Here is a 26734-nt window from a genome sequence, read left to right on the forward strand (position 1 = left end):
GTACAGTTTTTGTGTGAATATAGTTTCCATTTCCCTAGGAAAAAGACCTAGTAGTGTGAAAGTTGGGTCATGTGCTGAACTGTTTTCCGAAGTGGCTGTTTTAGTTTGCATTCCTGCTGGCAATCTGTCATGTATCTGTTGCTCTGTGTCTTTGTTAGAACTTGGTGTTATCAGTGTTTTTTAGATGAGCCATTCTAACACGTCTAGTGGGATCTCATTGTGGTTTAAATTTGCATTTCCATAATGGCTAATAATGCTGAACATCATGTTCTTCTTTGCCACTCTTGTATCCTTTGTGAAGTTTCTGTTCAGATCTTTTGCACAGAAAAAGCTGTATCATGGAACCAGTAAAATAACCAAGGAGAGGTTGATTAAAGTTCTGTTTATAATCCTAGAAGATTCCTGCCTTAGGGATATGGGATGGCTGAACATAGGACACCAACACTGGACAGATGAAATAGCAGTTTGTTAGTCATGCATGCTCACAGCCCTGGGTGTGGGGGACACCGCATGTCACACGGGGGCTGCACTTGGGAACAGAGTGAACCACGAGGGGCTGTGGGAGGCACATTTTGTAGTAAGAAGAGGGTGAGATGACCTTGCTTCCATGGGAAGATGTGATTGGCTTGTTGGAATAACTCTGGGCCGGCAGGGATGAGCAGGCTGGGGTCGGGTCTCCGGGATAAGGAGGGTTGTTTGGCTTTGGGATATTATCCGTGGGAGCAGAGCTTGGAGGAGACCTTGTGGTTAGGCTATTTGAGGCCTTCTTGATTTTACTGATGTCAAGGCAGCACATAATATTTAGTCTTAATTTCAGGCCACACAAGACATTCTTCTATATCTACTTTCTGTGGCACTTTTCAAAAGGATTTTTCCTTAGTGTTTAGCAGTTGATTATGATGTGCCTTAACATGGCTTCCTTTGGATTTATCTTGTTTGGGCTTTGCACAGATTCTTCAATCTGCCTAGGTTTATGTCATTTGCTGAACCTAGGAAGTTTTCAGCCATTAGTTCTTTAGATTTTTTTTCAGCATTGTACCTTTTCTCTGCTGTTATTAACCTGTGGGGTCTGTGCTAATTCTAGGTAGTTAGTTTCAGAATTGAATTGCATTGTGGGACACATAGCTGGGTGTCGCAAAGAACTGGAGAATTGCTTGGTGCAAAAGTCCATACATTTGGTGTCAGAAGTGTTGTAAACAGAGGAACTGCTTCGTTAGGGATTTTTAGATACTCATTATTTGTAATCTGGATGGGATATCATGTCTTTCACAGATTGAGATACATTTTTCCAATTCTGTTGTTTAGACGTTTAGTCATAGCCTTCTGTGATGGAACGTGTTTACACTTCAAGCTTAATGTTAGTTCTCTCTTCTCTTCACTTACTGTGTAAGGAGTTTTATGACAGTTGTTTTTGACTGAAACGTTACATTGTCAGTGGCCTAAAGTCATTGTTCTCAGCTTTTCCTTTGTGTCCCAGTGCTCTTGAATTATGCTATCAGTGACAGTGCCCCTGCATAGCAGTGCTTGCCAGTTGGCAGTGGAGTAGGGCCTTGGAAAGAGTTAAAAGATTTTTGAATCATACTCCTTTTCTACACCCTCCCTTTTCCCATGGGTACGCAAGCATTGGGACTCAATGGATGAAAGCAATTGGTGTGAAATTGAAGTAGGTAAATATCAAAGACTAAGTTTCTCAGTTGTGAAATCTACTAGAAGGTTAATGAAATATCATTTTGGAAGACATGCTTTAAATAATTTGATATATTGGTTTCTTTTCTTTTTTTTTTTTTTTTCAGATGGAGTCTTGCTCTATTGCCCAGGCTGGAGTCCAGTGGTGCCATCTCGGCTCACTGCAAGCTCTGCCTCCCGGGTTCACGCCATTGTCCTGCTTCAGCCTCCCGAGTAGCTGGAACTATAGGCGTCCACCATCATACCTGGCCAATTTTTTGTATTTTTAGTAGAGACGGGGTTTCACCATGTTAGCCAAGATGGTCTCCATCTTCTGACCTTGTGATCCACCTGCCTTGGCCTCTTAGAGTGCTGGGATTACAGGCATAAGCCACCACTCCCGGCTGATATATTAGTTTGTTTATGAAAATTATACTGGATCTGTTACAGGTATGATTGATATATTTTATTTTTAAGTTGTCAAACATTCAGTTAATGATGTATGTTGTAACTTTTCGGGGAGGGACATTTGCAGAGACTGACTAATAGTATGGCATTCTGAAAAGCGGTTACAGATTAAAAATTTTTAATTATGCAGATGATAGTGTCAAACCAAGTGGAACAAAGAAAGAAGATCTGGATGACAAAGAGAAAAAAGATGAAACTCCTGTACCTGTATATAGGGCCAAGTCAATTCTGGAGAGCTGGGTATGGGAGTAAGCAACCAGGTAATCTTTGATCAGAGATAGAAATTAGTGTAGACATTTTGCCTCCAGATCCTCAGGTGGTTTTAGAAATTGGTTCTCTAATTCTGTAAGAGAAGGTTGCTACTGGTATAGGCTTACACATCATTGAAACTGGAAAAGATAGCTAGATATTCTTCTACTCATGTTTTGGATAATGAGATAAATTATTTTATGCTTCACACACTTGGAGTATGTCATCTACTGTAATACAGTATCTGAATGAATACTTTAAATAAAATACATTTCTGTAAGTTAATTGTATACTTTAAAAATCTCTGAAAAATTTGAGTAGCAAGTCTCAGAAACTTGATTCTAAATATTAAGAATATATCCTTCCTTGGGAGGGAACACGTAGTAAACGTGTTAGTGTGATTGTAAGCATACTGTCTTTCTGGAGGTCGCTTTGTTCCTGCATCCACTGTTTTCATTTCAGGGATGTTCACGGAACGCCAGGCACCAAAAGGCCAGAAGCATCCCCCTGCAGGACCAGCACTTGGCCCTGGCCATCCTGCTGGAGCTGGCTGTGCAGAGAGGCACGCTGAGGTGAGGGCTTGTGCAGACTGGGAACGCTTTGGGGAAGCGCCTCTGTATCCAAATACCTGTTGCATTGTGTGCATTTCACTGAATCGTGTGTGACTGCAGCAGATGTGGTGCTCTGTAACCAGAGCACCATGTCCCAGAGCTCGCTCTCTCTTTACCTTTTCTTCACTTCCTTTTTTATGCTCAGTTTTCTAGCCTGGGAACTGTTCTTTTTTTTTTTTCTTTTAGTTTTCCTCATTTAATTATTTTTATTCCATGAATTTAAGATCCTAGAACTTCCATGTGAATGTGCTCTTTGGGCTTCTTAACTGGTCTTTCCTATCAGCAGAAGGCGATGACTTGTGCTAAAATCTTGGTGTCAGTTCAGTGATTTAATTACCACAGCTTTACTTTCATTTCCTTTCATATCCCAAGTATTGCTTCACTTCTGTCTAGCTGTTTGCTTTTATTTTTGATCAACCATGAAAAAAAAAGTTAATCTGTTTTTACTAGGAATAAATATGTTTTCTCCATTAGCCAAATGTTGTCTGCCATCCTGTTGTTGCTTCAGCTGTGGGACAGCAGGGCACAGGAAACTGACAATGAGCATTCTGCCCAGGGCACCAGCGCCTTGCTTTTGCACTTGCTGCAAAGGTTCCAGAGCATCATTTGCAGTAAGGATACACCCCACTCCGAGGGCGACATGCACGTGAGTATCATGATGGAACTTTGTGTTTAGGTGGTACTCGAGTCTAGTTATTTTTTACGCAAGACCAGTGTGTGTGTCCATGGCAGTGTTTTTCTCTGGCGTGTGTGTGTTTGGTGGTAACAGCAGCGAGTCAGATGAGACAGGTGTGGGAGGCCACTTGTTTGTGGAGAAGACTCGCATCAGTGAGCACTGAATTCCTTGTCAGCACAGAACCAAGCTTGAAACATGCACTTTTAAATCAATGCCAGAAAAGAACAATGAAAATAGTGGCTTTCTTTGTTGGCCCTTCCTATGTACTGGGCTCTGTGCAGGGCATGTCATCTGAGCTGTCACTCTGTTTAGTATCAGCTCCCCCCTTAACAGGTGTGGACGCTGAGCTGGGGGAGGAGCAGGCATGTGGGGCCCTGGGTGTAAACCTCCAGGACTGCTGGTCTTTACAGGTCAAGTACAAGTTGAATTTTGCGTCTTTTTGGGAAAGTCTTAGGCATTTCAATATCATGCTTTGGTTTAATTTTTCTATTATTTGTTAGTCTTTAAACTAATGATAATAGGGCTCTTCTGCCTTTAGAAGAATTAGAACTATGATTTAATTTGCAAATGAGAGTAGGTGTACTCCAGAGTGGGCAATGTTTAGATTAAAATAAAGGTTTTGGTTTTAGATTTCAAGGCCAGCTTGAGATGCTGTGCTGGGTTCCCACAGAGGTGCTTTTGCCTTTCTCCAGGGGTCCTAGGCCTGTAGGGTGGTTTGGTCATGTTAGTAATCTGTGTGGATTCAACTTACCTGTGGTATCATAAATGTATACATGCACAGTCAATGTTGTGTACATGTATACAGCAAATTTAGACATTTACACAGTCAGTTTATATGCTGCATAAATATATAGATGTATAGTATAACTGTATCATCGACATTGTCATTTGATGGGTCAAATGAGTCAATACCAAAATATAAAGAGTGGGTAAAGGCTAACTGTGTTACTTTAATTTTTCCCACCATTTCTGAATGTTTGTTTACCTTTCCTTTCTAGCTTTTGTCTGGCCCTCTGAGCCCCAATGAGAGTTTCCTGAGGTACCTCACCCTTCCACAAGACAACGAGCTTGCCATTGATCTGCAGCAAACGGCGGTTGTTGTCATGGCCCATTTAGACCGTCTGGCTACACCCTGTAGATGCCTCCACTGTATAGCTGTCTGACGTCTCATAAGGTGTGTGTGCAAGAACCGTGTTCTCCATGGGTTTTGTAGCTAGTACCACTTGTAGGTTCTCATCCTGGGCCCGTGTGGAGACTTGCTTTTTCTGGTATTGGTAGGGGGAGCTGGCCTGTGGTTTTTAAGCGTGTTTGCAGTTGAAGGTGTTATCCACGTTGAGAGTGAATGATGAGCAAGCTGAGGCGCACAGGCCTGGGGACCCAACCTGGGGGCCCAGGTTCCAGGTTCAGGTGGCACAGCCCCAGAGAGCTCCCCTTTATCTGCAGCCCCAGGCCCTCCCACCTTCTGCAGGGGGTTCCATAGCCTTCTTTATACTCTGAACGTGGGCTGTCTTAGTATGTAATGCTGGTTATAGTAGCGTCAGTATAATTATATATTATATCTGTTATATAATAGTAATGGTAATAGTAGTGATTTGCATGTGTGGAGCACCTGTAGGGTGCAGGCCCGCTGAGGACCTCATGCATGCTGTTGTATCTCATTATGTCAATGAGAAAACTGCCTTTGGGAATGGTAGTGAACTTTGCCAGCGTGTAACAGTAATCCTAGTTTTGAATCCAGATTTTTCTAATATTTTATTTCTAGTATGAAGAGTGTTTATTTTGTTTTACAGTCATTAAAAAAAAAAAAGGAATACAGTCACATGGTTCAAAAATCAAACCTAGGCAGAGACACACTGTTGCTTCCCCTGCCCACCCCTTCCACCCATTTTCTTACCTGCTCCCTCTGGCTTTTCAGTCTCCTCTGTAACCTCCTTGTTCTCTGGAATGAGTACGCTAGTGGTAGCATGTTGCATTACTTGTGTTGCTTCTTTTTTTTTTACTAACCATATATACTGGAGTACTTTATCAGAGTGTCGCTCTTTGTTTTTATAAAGCAGCTTAGTCTTCAGTGTGTGGATATGTCTTTTATGTATCTTTCTTTAGTGAGTCTCTTATTGGTGGACACTTGGGCTTATTGCCACAATGTTGCTATACAAATAGTGCTGAGGGTCAGTTGTGGTGGCTCACACGTGTCATCCCAGCACTTTGGGAGGCCAAGGTAGGTGGATCACCTGAGGTTGGGAGTTTGAGATCAGCCTGGCCAACTTGGAGAAACCCCGTCTCTACTAAAAAATACAAAAGTTAGCGGGGCATGGTGGCACATGCCTGTAATCCCAGCTACTCAGGAGGCTGAGGCAGGAGAATCGCTTGAACCTGGGAGGCAGAGGTTGCAGTGAGCCGAGATTGTGCCACTGCACCTTAGCCTGGGCGACAAGAGTGAAACTCTGTCTCAAAAAACAACAACAACAATAACAAAAAACACAAATAGTGGTGCAAGGCCTGACCTGGAACATGTGTCCTCCATGTGTGCACGCGTGTGTGCCTGTGCACATGCACAGGTGGGGATGCACCTAGTGTGGGCTGGTTGTCACCAGATGGCTCCTGTACATCTTGATTTCTCTCACCACCAATAGGGATGCTGGTCTCCCAGCCTTGTGTGTGGGCTTTTGGGATTTTGCCTGCTAAAGCACAAAATGGTGACCCTGATATAGTTTGAGCATTTAAAAATATATTAGTATTTAAGGGCCATTTATACTACTTTTTAATGGGCTCTGTTGAAATGCAATGGAAATGGAAAAATAGCCTGTTCAGTTGCTTCATCATACCTGTTAAATGTGGTAATACGGCGTGGTAGGAGATGGAGTTTCACCCTGTTAGCCAGGATGGTCTCGATCTCCTGACTTCGTGATCTGCCCGCCTCAGCCTCCAGAAGTACTGGGATTACAGGCATGAGCCACTGCGCCCGGCCAACTGGATTATTTTAAAGCATAACTCTGTCTTTAAAACATTGTAAGGGATTTTACCTCTTAATGATAAGGATTTAAGAAAAACCCTACAATATCATTATCCTGTCTATAAGATTAACAGTGATTCCCTAATCTAACATGCAGTCCATGTTACATTTTCCTGGACTATCTCAAAAATGCCTTTTTTAGGTGGTAATTTTGAATTAGGACCTGAATATGTTCTGTGTATTGGCATTGGTTGACATATGCTTCTAGTCTCTTTCCCTAAACAACACGGCTCCAGGCCCTCCTCTCCCCGTCTCTGATCATACTGTTTTCTTTTGCAAAGAAGCAAGTTGGTTATTTTGGAGAACTTCACATTTTCTGAACTTGGTTGATTGCATTCTCTTATTCTAGACCAACATGTTCTTCTGTTAGTTACATTAATCTGCTGGTTAGATCTAGAGGTTTGGTTTGATTTGAATTCAGTCTCGTTGGGGCGGTGTTATGTCTGGAGTCATGCTGCATGCTTTCTGTTGGCTCAGGAGGCCTGTAATGCTCAGTGGCTCCCCGCTTTAGTTCTGTGAAGCTAGACCAGGGAATTCATGTGTTGTGTATCCTCTATAAAATCCCCTACCAGCCTTGCCCTCTGCTGTCTGGTTAGCAGGAGGTACAATTTGTACAGGAAGGACATAATCTAAGCTTGACTTCTTGAACTGCCACCTCCCTTTAACTATTTTTCATAATATGGAGTTGGCATCCTAGCACTTGCATAGGTGACCACCACTCAGGTTTTCTTTTTTTGAGTATTTTTATGAACTAATAGACTTTTATTGATTTGGTGTTTCTTTTCTTTTTTAGCTTTTTCCCCCTAATATACACATTTAAAGGCGTAAATGCCCTCAAGCATACATTTAGTTGTATGTCACCAATTTTGATCTGCCGTATTTTGATTATTAATTGAACTCATTTTCTAATTTTCATAGTCATTTTTTTCTTAGAATTTCGGGTTACTTATAAGTGTATTTTGTAATTTTCAAATATGTGGATGAATATTTTTATTTTCTGTATATACAGAGTCATTTTTATTTTATTTTGAATGAATTTTTGAAAACCTATTTCTAATTTAACTGCATTGTAGTCAGCACACATGCTCTGTAACTTTATTTCTTTGAAATCTGTTGAGATTTGCTCTATGGTCTGGCATGGCCTGATTTGATATTCATGCTGCCTAGATTTTTTTTAAAGCATTCTGTATTTAATAGAATTTGTATGTGTGCTGTTAGTTTCAGAGCTAGGTATGTATTTCTCCCATTGTGATTGTGGATTTGTTTATTTCTGCTTGTAGTTCTTTCACACAGTTTGTTCTTTTCATTTTACCTGTTGATTGATCGATGGACTGATTCTGGTTTCTGTATATACAGAGTCATTTTTTACAGGTCAGAACTGTAGAAATAATGAGGAAGTGACACTTATATGCAAAGCTGATTTGGAGAACCATAATAAAGATGGAGGCTTCTGGACTGTGATTGATGGGAAAGTGTATGATATAAAGGACTTCCAGACACAGTCGTTACCAGGAAATAGTATTCTTGGTAAGATTACACTTCTTATTTCCTGGTTAAAAGTTACAGCCTGTATCATTTTAAGCAGAGTATTTGGCTTATAAATGATTTCTTTAGTTTTGTGCCAGCCCCTGCATATTTTAATGTATCTGTGGCTTTGGTGTCTGTCTTATCAACAAATTCAGCACATTTGAAGAATTTCCTTTCATTACGCATTTTTTGTTTTAATACTCGGAACTCATTTCAAGTTCTGAGTCGGCCCAGGCAACCCTGGAAGACAGTAGGAGGTCATTATACTCTGGTAACCCTCACTTTTGAGTTAAGCGCCTAACTTGTTTCCTACTCATTGTTTCTCCTATAGCTCTTCAGGCAAGCTGAATTGAACTCCTGTTGCTTTTTCCCTTTTTGTTTCAGCTCAGTTTGCAGGGGAAGACCCAGTGGTAGCTTTGGAAACTGCTTTCCAGTTTGAAGACACCCAGGAATCCATACATGCATTTTGTGTTGGCCAATATTTGGAGGTGAGGCTGTATGCCTTGAGTGATGCAGAGGATGGCAGGGGATACCCTCTGTGTGTTTGTGATAGGAATATTTGGATCTAGAAGTACTGATATCTGGGTCTTTTGGGGGGCATTAGGGATAATATAAAGATCCTTTAGAAGTTTTGTCATAAATGAATTTACATTTATTCGTGTTAAGATCTGTGATGTACTAGTCTTGAAAGATTGTTTTTTAAATGATCAATTTGTGAGAAATATAGACAGTGTTCCACAAGAAAAGAGGTTAAACTTTGGTCTTATGTGGAAATTTGGAATGGCTTATTATCTTGAGGTATGTATTTTTTGGGAAGAACTATGTAGAAGTGTAATTCTTTACAATAGAAATATGTCCTTCCTATGTATTCACGAACACATAGAATTTATATATTGGGATTAGCTTTCCAGCTATCCACAGGTAATAAAATGTATTAAATGCCATTAGGGCAGGGCTTAAAGCATTTTATGAAGGGGAGATTTAACTTTGCTGTAAATATCTTCTGTGACTGGAAAAGTTGAATTCTTGCTTTTTTCAGAGTTTGATTTTTGTTAGAATAAATTTCATTTCCTCTACCTGTGTGGTCACAGTCCACTAATACTTGTCATCGAATACTTGTCATAGTTTTGTTGTCCAGTGGGTTCTTTGTGCATGTAACAATTCATTATACTTTCTGAAGCATGGTGTACAGTCACTTTGGAAACTGATTCCTAAGGAATATTCTAGCCAAATCATGTATCTGTGCTTTAGTTTTTCTACGTGTGCGGTTGCTGCCAGCTGTATAGGGCATGTGGGTTTATGTGGTATCTGCTGTTACTTGGGCACAGCAGCATCAACTCATTACAGGATGGAGGGGCAGAACGCCCAGAGCACCCCTGGGCTCACATGGCGGTACAGCTGCAGGACAGAGCTGTCCTTTTGGTTTTATGTTTTTAATTAATTCTGTTTCCTCAGATTGATGATGAAATTTATTTTTCCAGCCTGACCAAGAAGTTATCACCATACCAGATCTGGGAAGTCTCTCTTCACCTCTGATAGACACAGAGAGGAATCTGGGCCTGCTTCTCGGATTACATGATTCCTATTTAGCGATGAGCACACCACTATCTCCTGTCGAGATTGAATGTGCCAGTAAGAAAATCTTTGCTTTTTGCTGATTAGCAGATTATTTTTTTTGAACTGTAAGTGCCATTAAGAGTGGGAGAGGGCCAGGCACAGTGGTTCATGCCTGTAATCCCAGCACTTTGGGAGGTTGAGGCATGTGGATTGCTTGAGGTCAAGAGTTTGAGACCAGCCTGGGCAACATGGCAAAACCCCATCTCTACAAAAAACACAAAAATTAGCCAGGCATGGTGGTACATACTTGTAGTCCCAGATACTCAGGAGGCTGAGGTAGGAGGATCACTTGAGCCTGGGAGGTTGAGGTTGCAGTGAGTCATGATCATACCACTGCACTCCAGCCTGGGTGACAGAGCAAGACTCTCTCTTTAAAAAAGTAGGAGATGGCCAGGCGGTGGCTCATGCCTGTAATCCCAGCACTTTGAGAGGCTGAGGCGGGTGGATCACCTGAGGTCAGGAGTTCGAGACCAGCCTGGCCAACGTGGTGAAACCCCATGTCTACTAAAAATGCAGAAATTAGCTGGGCATGGTGACGGGTGCCTGTAATCCCAGTTACTCGGGAGGCTGAGGTAGGAGAGTTGCTTGAACCCAGGAGATGGAGGTTGCAGTGAGCCAAGATCGCGCCACTGCACTCCAGCCTGGGTGACAAGAGCAAGACTCCGTCTCAAAAAAAAAGGAGAGGAGGATTCAACACAGTTGATTATGATAAAAAAATAATAATAATAAGGATAGTGAGACTCAATCAGGTAGAAACAGCTGTGAGTGGCTGTCGTTTGCCCTCATGGTCTGTTGCTGCAGAGGAAGCTAAAAAGTGTGCAGGAATGTCTACCCGTCTACCCTGTGGTGGTCTCACGTATTGCAGCCTCTGCCTGATGGGCCCAGCATGGCTTTTGTCTCTCTGCATGCCCAGAAATTGCACAGAATGTGGATCAGCTGTCCTCTCAGGGAACAGCATTCTATTTGGGAATTTGCAGTGTTTGAGCAACCCCAGCCTGCTATGTTAGCTCTTTACTGCCCAGGTGTATTATCATGTTGCTTATTTTTTATATTATATGCTGAGGAGATTTAGACCAAAAATTTTAAAAGAGATAAAATATAGGGAGGAAATTCCACATATCACAATGAATTCAATTAATTCAGTTACACACTAACACAACCACTGAACTGGACCATGGTGGACAAGCCAGGAACTGTGGGCCAAATTCCACCTCTTGCTTGCTTTGTGTTGCCCATGGACTAAGACCTTTTTTTTTTCCAGTTTGAAATTGTTTTTTAAAAATTAAAAGAAGTATATTATTTTTGACACATGAAAATTACATGAAGCTAAAATTGTAGCACCATAAATAAAGTTTTACGGGAGCACAGCCACACCCGTTGCTTTATCTGTGGTTACTTTTTGTGCTACAGCAGCAGAGTTGAGTATTTGCAACAGACTGCATGGCCTGAAAGACTCAAATGTTCACTCTCTGGCACTTGAGGAAGAGCTTGCTGGCTGCTGGGCTTCCCCTGCTTCGGGGCTTCTCCCCTTGTCGCACTCTCACTTTGTCTTTTTGTTCTGCCATGGTGATCATTTCACTCTTGTTGTTTGAGCATTGCAATTTATAATGTTGTTCAGATGTTTATTTGAATGAAATATTTGTCTTTCATGTAAATCTAAGTATTTCTTAATTTAAAATTAATATTTATATGATTTTTTATAGTGAATGATGTTTTAAAACACAGTTCCTAAGAAGCCAGAATCTACGGATGATGAAGAAAAAATTGGAAACGAAGAGAGTGATTTAGAAGAAGCCTGCATTTTGCCTCATAGTCCAATAAATGTGGACAAGAGACCCATTGCAATTAAATCACCCAAGGTGCAGTATTTTCTGTGATTCTGAGGTTAGCTGAATAGAATCATAGCATGTAGCAAAGGAATCCACAGTCTTGTACCTCTGTACCTGAGCATCCGGAGGGAGGGATGGCGGTTGTTAGAAATACGGCCCCAGTGATGCTTCATGAACTTGACTTATGATGTCCTGGTCAGAGCTGTAGCTGGAGAAGGGTTTCCTTTTATTTTTGGTACTAGATTGTATCATTAATTATTCACCATTCATTCCTTAAATATATTCTTTGTTCCAGAAACAGTGCTGGGCCCTGTGGCTATTAATATGAACCACAACTTAACTTTGTATGCCAAGCTAGCCTGTTCCAACATATATTAATATAGAGGTTATAAGTTCACTTATATTTATAGCATAGTTTTAAAACCACGTATTAATTATTAAATTTAACATATTTTAACCAATTTAAACCTATGAGCATTATTTATATTTTACTTGAATAACTTTTAGAGCACAGTTTAATATTAAATAGGGTAGACTAATGATGAAAATTGTTTTCCTTTGTTAGGACAAATGGCAGCCGCTGTTGAGTACTGTTACAGGTGTTCACAAATACAAGTGGTTGAAGCAGAATGCTCAGGGTCTTTATCCGCAGTCTCCACTCCTCAGTACAATTGTTGAATTTGCCCTTAAAGAAGAGCCAGTGGATGTGGAAAAAATGAGATAGTGCCTACTAAAACAGGTAACATTTGATGAGAAATGCTTCTCTGCATTGGGTAATATACATAACACTTAACTGTATGCATTGATATTTTGCAGTTGGAGAGAGCAGAGGTTCGCCTGGAAGGGATAGATACAATTTTATTTTTTTATTTTTTTATTTTATTTTATTTTTTTTGACATCACACTTCGGGGACTGTTGTGGGGTGGGGGGAGGGGGGAGGGAGAGCATTGGGAGATATACCTAATGCTAGATGACGAGTTGGTGGGTGCAGCGCACCAGCATGGCACATGTATACATATGTAACTTACCTGCACATTGCGCACATGTACCATAAAACCTAAAGTATAATAATAATAATAATAATAATAATAATAAAAGAAAAAAAAAAAGATACAATTTTAAAATTGTATCTGGCGAGCAAGAATTTCTTACTTCCGTCTGTGCAGTAAGTGATGTTTTGTGGATGGCAAAGACTTATTCCTGAAGGAATCGATATAGGGTAAAACGTTAGCATATTTTTCTCTTAATTAAGGAAGCTATGGCAACAGAATGTTGTTCTGTAACAGTTAGAAGTCTGGCAGTGTCCCGAGTCAAATTCTTTATCTTTATTTGAAAGGGAACCTCTTACTGATTGTTTAAAGGATGTTGATTTGATCCCACCTTTTAATCGGATGCTGCTGGAAGTCACCTTTGGCAAGCTGTATGCTTGGACTGTTCAGAACATTTGAAATGTTTTGATGGATGCCAGTGCCAAATTTAAAGAGCTTGGTGAGTCAACAATTCCATCAATGTTATTTTATAGTTTGCCTTTAATTATATGTTGTGGAAACTTGCAAATGCCAATTTTTGCTTTTGAAAAGACTTTAATAAGTTTGTACTTTGTACTTGTATAATCTATGCTGCTGTCAGCTTTCTCAGATTTTAAACAAAACTTTAAAATTTAGCAGGAGATACAATGTTGAAGTACTCTAGTATAACGTTTTTACATTTTGACATTTTTATGTGTATCACCACATACCCTAAAGTGTCTGTGTCCTATATTAATATTTATTTCCTGGATAGTTTGAGCATCTACAGAGAGTTGATTGGATTGGTTTTGTGGAGGAAAAGTGAGACATAACTTTTATATTTGAAATGGAAGGAATGGAATAGGGCACGAGTGTATTCAGAGAGCAACATGCTAAGTCCTGTAGACAGATGGAACGACCTGTGCATAGAATACAGGGGGTAGGCCCAACGTGCAGCATGACAGAGCTGCCCACTCTGTAGAAACCACTGAAAAATAGTCAGATGTTTAGAGTAATCGCCTGTGCTTTCTGCGTTACGTTTATTCTTGTATCCACGCACAAGAAATGTCAGTGGGTGTCAATGCTTATTAGTCAGATGTTTAAAGTAATAGCCCGTGCTTTCTGCGTTATGTTTATTCTTGTATCCATCACAAGAAATGTAAGTGGGTGTCAATGCTTATTAGGTATCCAGCCGGTTGCCCTGCAAACCATCACCAATGAGAACCTGTCGGGACCGAGCCTGGGGAGCATCCCGCAAGCCCGCTTCCTCCTGATGATGCTCAGCATGCTCACCCTGCAGCACGGCGCAAACAACCTCGACCTCCTGCTCAATTCCACCACGCTGGCCCTCACTCAGACGGCACTGTGCCTGATTGGTAGGTCTGCACCGGCTTGAGAGCCTTTGGGAAAACATCAAGATTTTGCTTTTATTTCTTTTCTTTTTTTTTTTAAAGCTTTTTGTAAATTATGGTAAGACACAAATAGCAGAAAGTGTAGCATTTTAACATCACAATTCAACAGTATTAAATACATTCACAATTTTCTAGAGTCATCACCACTGTCTAGTTGTAGAACTTTTTCATCACTATAAATGCACCCCATTTAGCCATCAGTCCTTGACTCCCCTGCTCTCCAGCCCTTGGTAGTCACAAATCTGCTTTCTCTGTCTATGGATTTGCATATCCTGGATATTTCATATAAATGGAATCATACCATTTGTAGCCTTTGTGTCTGGGTTATTTCATTTGGTATATATCAGTACTTTATGGCTGAAAAAGATTTCATTGAATATATAACATTTTGTTTATTCATTTATCTGTTGATGGACATTTGGGTTGGTTTTGCCTTTTGACTTTTGTGAATAGTGCTGCTAGGAACATTTATATACAAATACTTGTTTGAACACTTGTTTCTAGTTCTTTTGATTATACATCTAGGACTAGAATTACAGGGTCATATGGTACAGCTATGTGTAACTTACTAAGAAACTACCAAACTTTTCCACAGTGCCGTATCATTTTTACATTCCCACCACCAGTGGGCAGGATTCCAGGGTTCCAGTTTCTCTACTTCCCTGCCAACACTATTTTTTGTGGTTTTCTTTTTTTTTGGATTAAGGCCATCCTAGTGGGTGTGAAGTGGTATCTCATTGTGATTTTGATTTTGATTTCACTACATGTTTGTGCTTGTTGTCCATTTGTATATCTTCTTTGGAGAAGTGTCTATTCAAGTCCCTTTCTCTTTATTTTTTATTTTATTTTTTTGAGATGGAGTCTCACTCTTTCGCTCAGACTGGAGCGCAGTGGCACGATCTCGGCTCACTGCAACCTCCGCCTCCCAGGTTCAAGCGCTTCTCGTGCCTCAGCCTCCTGAATAGCTGGGATTACAGTCGCACACCACCACACCTGGCTAATTTTTGTATTTTTAGTAGAGATGGGGCTTCGCCATGTTGGCCAGGCTGGTCTGGAACTCCTGACCTCAGGTGATCTGCCTGCCTTGGCCTCCCAAAGTGCTGGGATAACAGGTGTGAGCCACTGCGCCCAGCCTCATTCTCCTTTTTAAATAGGGTTATTTGTCGTCATCTTGTTGTTGTACCAGTAAATGCACTATGTAAGTGTACCAAACATTTAAAGAAGAATTAACGCCAGTCCTCAGACTCTTTAAAAATTTCGTGTATACCTTCACAGATCTGTAGACCTTTATCAGATATATCATTTGAGGGTATTTTCTCCTGTTCTCTGGATTGTATTTCCTTTGATAGAGAAGTTTTTTATTTTGATGAAGTTCAATGTATCTGTTTCTCTTTTGTCGTCTATGCTTTTGATATATCCAAAAAGCCATTTCCAAATACAAGACTGATGAAGATTATCCTCATCTCATATTTTCTTCTGTAAGTTTTATAGTTTTAGGTCTTATATTTAGATCTTTGGTCCATTTTTAGGTAATTTCTTTTACACAGTGTGAGGTAAGAGTCCAGCCTTTTTCTTTTGATTATCTGATTGTTTCAATACCACTTGTTGAGGACTGTTCTTTCCCTGAAGTTCTCGGTACCCTTGGCAAAAATCAGTTGGCTGTAGATATTTAGGTTTATTTCTGGACTCTCAATTACATTATCACATTCTATATGTTGATAATTATGCAGGTACTACACTGTTTTGAACATTGTAGTTTTGTACTGTTTTAAAATTGAGAAGTGTATTTTCTTTCTCAAGATTATTTTGGCTACTTTGGGTCCCTTGCATTTTCATATGAACTTCAAGGCTGGCTTTTCCATATCTGCAAAAAAGACCATTGGGATTCTTGCTAAGGATTGAATCTGTAGATTGTTCTGGGGAATAGTGCCATCTTAACAATGTTAACATCCATTCTCTGAATGTGGAATGTCTTTCCATTTATTTCTGTCCTCTTTAATTTCTTTCAGCAATATTTTATTATTTTACAGTTATCAGGGTAATAATGGCCTCATAGAATGAACTAGGTAGTGTTCCCATATATTCTGTTTTTAGAAGAGTTTGAGGATTGGTGTCAATTCTGCTTTAAATGTTTGGTAGAGTTAACCAGCTAAGCTTTTCTTTGTTGAAAGATTTTTTTTTTTTTTTTTTTTTGAGATGGAGTATCACACTGTTGCCCAGGCTGGACTGCAGTGGCGAAATCTCGGCTCACTGCAAGCTCCGCCTCCCAGGTTCACGCCATTCTCCTGCCTCAGCCTCCTGAGTAGCTGGGACTACAGGCACCTGCCACCATGCCTGGCTAATTTTTTGTATTTTTAGTAGAGACGGGGTTTCACCATGTTGGCCAGGATGGTCTCGATCTCCTGACCTCGTGATCCACCCGCTTCAGCCTCCCAAAGTGCTGGGATTACAGGCGTGAGCCACCACGCCCAGCCTGAGAGATTTTTAATTACTGATTCAATCTCTTTACTTGTTATGAGTCTATTTAGATTTTCTATTTCTTCTTGAGTCAGTTTGGGTAATTTATGTTTCTAGGAATGTGTCCATTTTATCTAGGCTATTTTATTTGTTGGCATACAGTTATTCACAGTGTTCTTTTATAATCTTTTTTATTTTTATGTTGGTAGTACTGTCTCCGCTTACATTTCTGCTGTTAGTTATTTGCATCTTTTCTATTTTTTCTTTTTTTTTTTTTGAGACGGTGTCTCGCTCTGTTGCCAGGCTGGAGTGCAGTGGCACAGTCTTGGCTCACTGCAACCTCCGCCTCCCAGGTTCAAGTGATTCTTCTGCCTTCAACCTCCCAAGTAGCTGGGACTACAGGCGCCCGCCACCGTGCCCGGCTAATTTTTTTGTATTTTTAGTGGAGATAGGGTTTCACCATGTTGACCAGGATGGTCTCGATCTCTTGACCTCATGATCCTCCCACCTCAGCTTCCCAAAGTGCTGGGATTACAGGCGTGAGCCACCTTGCCTGGCCTCTTTTTTTCTTAATTTGCCAAAAGTTTGTCAGATTTTTTGTTCTTGCCAGAAACCGAACTTTTGGTTTTGTAGATTATTTTTCTATTCTCTATTTAATTTATGGCTGCTCTAATCTCTATTGTTTCCTTCTTTCTGCTTTGTATTTTTTTGTTTTTGTTTTTGTCTTTGTTTTGAGACAGGGTCTTACTTTGTCCCTCAGGCCGAAGTACAGTGGCACAGTCATGACTCACTGCAGCCTCAACCTCCTTGGCTCAAGTTATCCACCTGCCTCAGCCTCCCAAAGTGCTGGGATTACAGGTGTGAGGCACCATACCTGGCCTAACTTTGGTTTTTATTGTGTTCTTATTTTTTTAGTTGTTCCAGATGTAGAGTTATTGATTTGAGATCATCTTTTGTAAATGCAGACTTTTATAGTATAATTGCCCCTTTTAGCCCTGCTTTTGGCGCAGCACAGAAGTTTTGGTATGTTGTGTTTTCATTCATCTCATAGTATTTTCTAATTTCCCTTGTGATTTCTTCTTTGACCCACTGATTGTTTACCGTTGGTTGTTTAATTTTCATATACTTGTGAATTTTCCACTTTTCCTTTTGTTATTAATTTCTCATCATTTCATTTTGGTTGGAGAAGGTAGTTTGTATGATTTTAGTCTGTTTAAATTTGAGACTTTGTGGCCTAACATATGATCTGGTCAGTCTAAGAGAGTGTTCTGTGGTATACTTGAGAAGAATGTGTATTTTGCTCTTTTTGGTGAAATGTTCTGTATATGTCTATTAGATCTGATTGGTTTATGGTAGTGTTCTTTGGCTAAAACTGAGATGCTACAGGGCCAGTTGTCAAAGTCACAGTGAAAAAGCAATGTTTTCCCAAGCTCTTTTAATCACATCAGTCTTAGAGTTCACATTAATCCATTCAAAAATACGTATCAGGCCAGGCTGTAATCCTAGCACTTTGGGAGGCTGAGGCGGGTGGATTGCTTGAGCTCAGGAGTTTGAGACCAACTTGGGCAACATAGCGAAACCCTGTCTCTACAAAAAATACGAAAATTAGCTGGGCATAGTGGTGTGTGCCTGTGGTCCCAGCTACCTGGGAGGCTGGGGTGGGAGGATTGCTGGAGCCAGGGAGGCAGAGGTTGCAGTGAGCGGAGATCAAGCCACTGCACTCCAGCCTGGGCAACAGTGCGAGACTCTGTCTCAAAAAAAAAAAAAAAAAAAAGAAAAGAGAAAATAACAATCTGTAGTTTCTTAATCAGGTTTTTTAAATACTTGTCGTTTTAAATTTTCTTTTATCAGATCTTAGCTGTGCATTTGTTGCAAGCAGTCCTTCCGTCATGGGACAAGACCGAAAGGGCGAGGGACATGAAATGCCTCGTGGAGAAGCTGTTTGACTTCTTGGGGAGCTTGCTCACTACCTGCTCCTCTGACTTGCCGTTACTCAGAGGTGGGTGGCCGTCTCCCTTCCCTGTGCCCTGGTGAAGAGCGGCACAATGCCGTCACTCAGAGGTGGGTGGCCGTCTCCCTTCGCCGTGCCCTGGTGAAGAGCGGCACAGTGCCGTCACTCAGAGGTGGGTGGCCGTCTCCTTTCCCTGTGCCCTGGTGAAGTGCGGCACAGTGCCATCACTCAGAGGTGGGTGGCCATCTCCCTTCCCTGTGTCCTGGTGAAGAGCGGTGCAGCAGCTTCTCCCCTTGTTTCCTCCTCAGAGTCCATGCCAAGGCGGCGCAGGGTGCGCCCGCAGGCCTCGCTGACTGCCACCCACAGCAGCACACTGGTGGAGGAGGTGGTGGCACTGCTGTGCACGCTGCACTCCCTGACTCAGTGGAATGGGCTCATCAACAAGTACATCAACTCCCAGCTCCGCTCCATCACCCACAGCTTTGCGGGAAGGCCTTCTGAAGGGGCGGGTTTGTGTTCTCAGAATTAATTTAGTTGAACAGTAAACTTGTAGGGATTGAGCAGCACCGTGAGTGTCCCTGGTTGAGCTCGCTGTTTGGTCTGCACTAGGCCCAGTTAGAGGACTACTTCCCCAACTCTGAGAACCCTGAAGTAGGGGGCCTCATGGCGGTCCTGGCTGTGATTGGAGGCATCGATGGTCACCTGTGCCTGGGCGGCCAAGTTGTGCACGATGAGTTTGGAGAAGGCACCGTGACTGGCATCACCCCGAAGGGCAAAATCACCTTTGCAGCTCTCTGACATGCGGATGTGTCGCGTTTGCCCATTGAATCAGCTGAAACCAGTAGGTGAACTTGTGCTCAGTTACTGTATGATAAGGGAAACCGGCTTTACACTAGGACCCAGCACCAACATTAGCACTTGAAAGAACTTGATTCTGGTACTTCAAGTTTGCCTTCCAGGAAGCTGTGTGAGCTTGCGCTTCTGTGGTGAGCAGGGCCTGTCTCACAGGGCACCTAAAGCAGTGGTTCGTGTGTTTTTCAGCCTCAGAGACACGAAGAGGGCTTTAGCAACCTAGAAGGTACCGTGCATCTATGAGGTAGTTCTAATTATTTTAAAATGTGAATTTATGACGTTTACTTTTTATTGAACAACTCAAGTTTTAATAAAACTTGAACACGTTTAAACACCTTTAAAAAAACAGCCTTTCTTCATGTAGAAAATGCTCAGTTGTTTTGAGTGACGTGACTTAATGTAGCAGCTACTGTCATCTTAACCTATGAATCAAGGAAACACAGGGAGAAGGAGCCATTTACATTATTTTCATGTAGCCCAAGTGCAATCTTACTTTGTATTATTTTCCTTTTTTTTTTGAGATGGAATCTTGCTCTTGTCACCCAGGCTGGAGTGCAATGGCACGATCTTGTCGGCCCTCTGCAACCTTTGCCTCCCGGGTTCAAGCGATTCTCCTGCCTCAGCCTCCTGAGTAGCTGGGATTACGGTGTGTGCCACCACGCCTGGCTAATTTTGTATTTTTAGTAGAGACGGGGTTTCACTCTGTTGGCCGGGCTGGTCTCAAACTCCTGACCTCAGGTGATCCACCCGCCTCGGCCTCCCAAAGTGCTGGGATTACAGGTGTGAGCCACCGTGCCCGGCCTGACTATATTTTCTATAAAGTATTCTTTTTTATTATTATGGAAATATATACATGTTGTAGAAAACTTGACGTATATAGAAAATCCTGAGAAGATAGTAACCACCACACTGATGTAATTAATTATTGTTGACAGCTTTGTAAAGAAAAATTAACATAGATTATACTTATTATATGTGTAAGTCTCTATCTTGCCTTTAATGTTATTTTAAAAAATGATTATTTTCAGCTATAAAAAGGCTTACGGGTATGTGTGGCATTTCAGGATTAAGCCCATGGTTTTGATGACTTTCAGAACGTTTCATTTGTTAGTCATATTGGCCACACGCTGACAGCTTCTGTGTCCTCTCCAGCTCCCTGCCGTGGCCTTTAATGTGAACAAGCTGCCCTTCACAGAGCCCATGCTGTCTGTCTGGACTCAGTTGGTGAACCTCGGTGGAAGCAAGTTAGAAAAGCACAAAATAAAGAAATCGACTAAACAGGCCTTTGCAGGTCAGTACATGGTGCTTCTTGATGAAATAGCTGCCGTCTTAAACTCGTGTTGTTTGTACAGTGTTCTTTTATGAGTGAGTTCACGGAGGTGCTAAAGTCCTGGGGTTCATGTGGGCTCACCATTTGTTGAGTTGCAGTAGGGAATGTAACCCTGTATTCATGGTAATGAGTGTTTTCCAGTCAGCCTTTGTCGCCATGTTCAGAGCCACACTTGAAGAACCCCATGGCTCACACCCTCTTCTCAGTGTCACCCTTTATCCTGGAAGAGAAGTCTGTGTTCACCTCTTCCCTCCTCTCCTCCATCCCAGGGCCCTGTGGCCCAGTCACCCTGTTGGACCATGGCTCACGGTCTGTTCCCTGCCAGATCCAGGGGCCTCTGTCCCGGAAGCACCTGGCTTGCCTGTGGCATTCAGGGTGGCTGAGACTGTAGCCTTGCTTGGCTTTGCCTTCCTTTGGGTCTAGAATGCAACTCTCCTGAGTTGCTTTCCATGTTTCTAGGGAGCTCTTCTCTCTGCTCGTTCTTTATGTCCTGGAAGTCCGTGTGGCTTCACCCATAACTGTGGCGTATTCTGCCCATTCTTCTTGAGTTTTCTCCCCTCTTGCTTCCACAGACCTACGTTTTCTCCCCTCTTGCTCCCACAGACCTACGATTGCTGCTTCAGCATTTATGATGTAAGCACTTTCAACTCTGGATCTCCCATTCACATCTCTGGTTGGAGGTGCAGTGTATGCAAATCACAACATGTCCGAAATTCAGCTGGCTTTCTCTAGTAGCTGCCGTTTCCCATCGTGGTGAATGAACCTGTCTGCTGGTTAGTCGAGCCAGTGCCCGTGCGGCACCTGCGGCCCTCCTTCCTTCCCACCCCATGCTCTCTGTGCTGCTTCTGCGGCCTATGCTATCAGATAAGCCTTGGGCATTGCTGCAATCTTCATCAGTTAAAGAGCTAGTGGGGCTGACAGATTCTCTCAGAGGAGTCTTAGAAGAAGAGTGAAAGTGGCTGAAACTTCAGCAACTTGGGGAACATTTGATCATGTTAATAGTAGCAAACATGGTTCTAACCGTGTTAAACCCATGGAATCCTGCGTCCTATCAAGTTAGGTGCCTGGAGAGCAGGGAAGGAAGACCCAGGAGGCAGAAGGTGCTTACCCAGAAGCACCAAGTGTAACACTGGGAAAGGTGAGCCCTTCATCATGGACAGTGTGTGTAGTCGGCAGATTCCTGAAGGGCAGAGCATTACTCATCGCCACGTGGTGGAGGCTTGCTGCTGGCGAGGAGGGAGTCTGAGCAGGGCACTCCCTTCTCACTGAGACTTCCCTTCCGCAGGACAAGTGGACCTGGACCTGCGTACAAAGAAGTGTGCGAAGGTGATGTTGGCAAAGTCATCAAGCTGGACAGAGATGGATTGCATGATCTCAGTGTGCAGTGTGACTGGCAGCATAAAGGGGGCACCTACTGGGTTAGGTACATTCACGTGGAACTTATAGGTGAGCACATTCTTTGTTCAGTACTTTTGCTTTTTCTTAGAGACAGAATTCCCATAAATGAATACTGATTATAATGATTTGTTATTGAAATCTGTAGGCTATCCTCCACCAAGTTCTTCTCACATCAAGATTGGTGATAAAGTGCGGGTCAAAGCCTCTGTCACCACACCAAAATACAAATGGGGATCTGTGACTCATCAGAGTGTGGGGGTTGTCAAAGGTAATATTATCTGGGTAATAAAATTCCTGATGTTAACTTTTCATTAATGCATGTGTACTTAGTATTTCTTTTTGTTCAAGCACACAAAAAAGAAAACAAGTGTGAAGAAAGAGATAGAGCGTTCCTTTGCTCGTCAGTGCCTTCTGCCAAAGGCCACAGAGGAACTCACCTGCAGTGAAACAATCAGATTTATTAATATTAACTCATTGCAGTGCAGGAGAACACACACCTTGGGGAATGGGTGTCTCCATCAGAGGGAGTGAGCGAGGACTAATGAAGTTTATGTTGGGTATTTGGGGGAGGGGTTGAGAAAGCAGGGGTAATTCTAAGACAGGATGTCTTAATAAATTTACCTAGCAGGCAGAAAGAACAGAGCCATGCTAACGTCATGATTGGTAAGGAAGCAGTCATTCATATCACCAGGATAGGGGACTGTGTGGTGGTTTGTGGTTGTTTTTGGTTTGGATTAGACTCGACTTTAATCACATGTGGTTAAGGAGGGGTTTTGGTTATATGTTGATTCATTAGTCACAGAGTGGCCTTATCTGATTGTTCATGTTCTGTAAACTTGTCCTGTCAGTTGTTCTGTGAAATGGCCTAACATTGACATTAACAGGCCAGCTCCTGACTGTCAGGACTGCTTTTTCTTTCTCCTCCCATGACCAGGCTGGAGTGCAGTGGTGCCATCTCGGCTCACTGCAACCTCCGCCCCCGGGTTTAAGCAATTCTCTGGTCTCAGTCTCCAGAGTAGCCACCACGCCTGGCTCTCTTTTTCATGCTGTATAAAAATTTAGGACTGAATTTAAGAAATGGAAATGTGCTAATGATGGGAATTAGGAACTGGAAACAATTCTCAGATTATATTTAATATGATACTATTGAGATTCCAAATCAAATCCGTTGCACGCTTTGAAAGGTATACTATGTCCGTTTTAACAGTCGCATGAGAAATAAGTATGTGTATAGTTTTATAAACTCTTGATGCCATAAAGAGATTGTTTGTTTGTTTGTTTGAACCTTGTGGAAGCCTCTCTTTTCATCAGATCACTTAGAAAATGGCTACAGTTGGTGGTGGTTCCCCAGTGGTGAGAGGTTCCTAGAGCTTCTCATGTTACATAAGAACAAATGGATTATTTAATATTTTACTTTAAACATTTTTCTTTGCTTAAGAGATTGTTAAAATATTTGCAAATCAAAATGACAAATTTTAAAAATAAGAATTTGGTTTCTTTGTTTTGAGTGATACGTTGCTCTTATCAAAGGACAAAAGAAGTCTTCACGTTATTAATGTGGTTTTTATTCCCTGAGATACCAAAGGTAATATATGGAATTGCTGACTTAGTGTAATTAAAAACCAGTGTCCTATTTTAAACCTAATGCAAAAGTAAGGAATGTAGTTTACAATGAACCTCCATGTGCTCGTTACCTGGTTTTAACGATTGTCACCTCACGGCCAAAATTATTCATGCTCTCTTCTTGTGATTATTTTGAAACCAGGCGCTGACATCATGTATTATTTCATCCTTAAGTATTTTAGTACCTATCTCTGAAAGATAGACTCTGTAAAAAACAAATAACTACAATGTAGTATGACATGGCTAGGTGCAGTTTTAAGTTCAGGTTTTTATTGGTGAAGAGGAAGATTGATCAGGTGATTTCTGTTCTGTCCTAGCTTTCAGTGCCAATGGAAAAGATATCATTGATGACTTTCCCCAGCAGTCTCACTGGACTGGGTTGCTATCAGAAATAGTGTTGGTGCCCAGTATTCATCCTGGGGTTACCTGAGTTATTTTTATGATTGCTAGATTTGCTTTGGGACGAATGGTTTTCTGTTGAATTAAGTTTAATAAATGACCTTTCTTAACTCAGTTGCTATTTTACAAATAGGTGTGATGGATGTCAGATGTTTCCTGTCAATGGATCCAGATTCAAATGTAGAAACTGTGATGACTTTGATTTTTGTGAAACGTGATTGAAGACCAGAAAACACAATACCAGGCGTACATTTGGCAGAATAAATGAACCAGGTATGGCAGAATGTTTATATTCTGTCTTCCACCAGATATTAATGAAATACTTATTGTGGACCACGGTGTATTGGAATTTGTTATTTTAAGGTTCCTATGTATATGGTAATTCTGTAGAGTGAGTACAGTGAAACTGAAGCAATGGTCCTACCCACTGATGACTGGCTGGCTTTTTTAAAAAATCAGGATGGCATGTTGGGGAAGAATTAGAATAACTAGGCTTGTTTGCTTGTTTTTCCATAAACATTAAAAGAATCTCAAGAAACTAGTAAGTGTTTAGTTGCATGGCATGTGGAATTGGTTAGATGGAGAGTGAGTTTTTTAATTTATATACCTTTTATTATATTTTTCATTGGGGCAAAATATATATAACTTAAAATTAGCCACTTAATCATTTTCTAAGTTTATAATTCAGGGTATTAAGTACCTTAAGTACAGTGTTGCACAACCATCACAACTGTCTCTTACCAAAACTCTTCACCACTCCCATCAGAAACTCTGTACCCATTAAGCAGTTTAACTGCCCTACTTCCCCTTACCACAACCCTGGTAACCTTGAATCTAACTTTGGTCTCTATGAATATGACCACTCCAGACACCTCATCTAGATGGAACCATGCAAGATTTATCCTTTTGTGTTTAGCATGATGTCTTCAAGCTTCATCCGTATTGTAGCATGTGTCAGAACGTCATCCTTTTTAATGGCTGAATAATATTCCACTGTATGCATATATCACTTTTTGTCTTTGTGAGACAGCGTCTCACTCTGTCGCCCAGGCTAGAGTGCAGTGGTGCGATCTTGGCTCACGGCAACCTCCGCCTCCTGGGTTCAAGCAATTCTCCTGTCTCAGCCTCCTGAGTAGCTGGGATTACAGGCCTGTGCCACCATGCTCAGCTAACTTTTCTATTTTTTTATTATTATTTTTTTGTGACAGAGTCTCACTCTGTCTATAAGGAGTGTATATGTTATATACATTTTTAGTTTTAGTAGTTACTGAAGATATTATAACATCTATTTTTGACTCATTTAAATCTATTATTATTTAGTATATTCTCCTCCTAAACAATGCAAAGACCTTAGTTCTCTTTAACATCATTTATCTTCATTCTGATTTATATGTTCTTAACATATTTTAATTTTTTTTTTTGAGATGGAGTTTCACTCTGTCACCCAGGCTGGAGTGCAGTGGCGCGATCCTGGCTGACTGCAATGAATACCTCCCGGGCTCAAGTGATTCTCCTGCATCAGCCTCCCGAGTAGCTGGTATTACAGGCTCCGGCCACCACGCCTGGCTAATTTTTGTATTTTTAGTTGAGGTGAGATTTCACCATGTTGGCCAGGCTGCTCTTGAACTCCTGACCTCAGGCGATCCACCCACCTCAGTTTCCCAAAGTGCTGGGGTTATGTGCGTGAGCCACCGCATCCAACCAAAATTTTATACATTCTATACAAATACATGTCTAATAGAACTATCGAAGACATTCTTTTATGCACACAGAAAATATTCATAAAATCCAGTCGTATGCTAAGTGGGTCATATGCTCAAACACAAGTTTCAAAAAATGTCAAAGGATCGGCCAGGCGCAGTGGCTCATGTCTGTTTCTGTCTTTTTTTTTTTTGAGATGGAGTCTCGCTCTGTCACCCAGGCTGGAGTGCAGTGGCACGTGATCTCAGCTCACTGCAAGCTCCGCCTCCCGGGTTCATGCCATTCTCCTGCCTCAGCCTCCTGAGTAGCTGGGACTACAGGCGCCTGCCACCACGCCCGGCTAATTTTTTGTATTTTTAGTAGAGACGGGGTTTCACCATGTTAGCGAGGATGGTCTCGATCTCCTGACCTCGTGATCCATGCCTGTAATCCCAGCACTTTGGGAGGCTGAGGTGGGTGGATCACGAGGTCAGGAGATCAAGACCATCCTGGCTAACATGGTGAAACCCTGTCTCTACTAAAAATACAAAAAAATTAGCCGGTGTGGTGGTGGGTGCCTATAGTCCCAGCTACTGGGGAAGCTGAGGTGGGAGAATGGCATGAACCCGGGAGGCGGAGCTTGCAGTGAGCTGAGATTGTGCCACTGCACTTCAGCCTGGGCGACAGAATGAGACTACGTCTCAAAAAAAAAAAAAAAAAAAAAAAAAAAGGTCAAAGGATCAAACAATACATGAAGGGCATGTGATGATTTTATGTAGTCAATATTCATTTAGATTTTTCTGCATACTTTGTAATTTCTCTCCACTTTTTTCTTCCTCTTTAATTTTCCATCTATACTGTTTTTCTCCTGCCTGAAAATCCCCTTAATATTTTTAAAAATGTGTCTTTGTTGGATACAAATTATCTATTTTTGTATGTCTGAAAATGTCTTTATTTCTCCTTTATTTT

General features: G+C 41.6%; 1 protein-coding gene across 1 annotated transcript in view; it reads left to right on the top strand.

The window, feature by feature from the left end:
- The first annotated feature begins 654 nt into the window (after positions 1–654).
- Positions 655–26734, top strand: part of LOC129015139 (E3 ubiquitin-protein ligase HERC2-like) — a 97291-nt gene continuing 71211 nt past the window's right edge. Inside the window, 25 exon segments of the mRNA XM_063654288.1 lie at positions 655–746; positions 2845–2876; positions 2879–2954; positions 3468–3639; positions 4668–4805; positions 4808–4843; positions 8041–8209; positions 8594–8697; positions 9691–9841; positions 11546–11685; positions 12221–12394; positions 12472–12512; positions 12780–12875; positions 12993–13144; positions 13848–14039; positions 15501–15553; positions 18384–18531; positions 18792–18988; positions 19093–19266; positions 19268–19324; positions 20488–20626; positions 21951–22109; positions 22209–22331; positions 24004–24082; positions 24219–24358. Of these exon segments, the coding sequence (XP_063510358.1) occupies positions 655–746; positions 2845–2876; positions 2879–2954; positions 3468–3639; positions 4668–4805; positions 4808–4843; positions 8041–8209; positions 8594–8697; positions 9691–9841; positions 11546–11685; positions 12221–12394; positions 12472–12512; positions 12780–12875; positions 12993–13144; positions 13848–14039; positions 15501–15553; positions 18384–18531; positions 18792–18988; positions 19093–19266; positions 19268–19324; positions 20488–20626; positions 21951–22109; positions 22209–22331; positions 24004–24082; positions 24219–24358 (3034 nt within the window).

The sequence above is a fragment of the Pongo pygmaeus genome, chromosome 18 (assembly GCF_028885625.2).
Source record: "Pongo pygmaeus isolate AG05252 chromosome 18, NHGRI_mPonPyg2-v2.0_pri, whole genome shotgun sequence".
NCBI classification, from domain to species: Eukaryota; Metazoa; Chordata; class Mammalia; order Primates; family Hominidae; genus Pongo; species Pongo pygmaeus.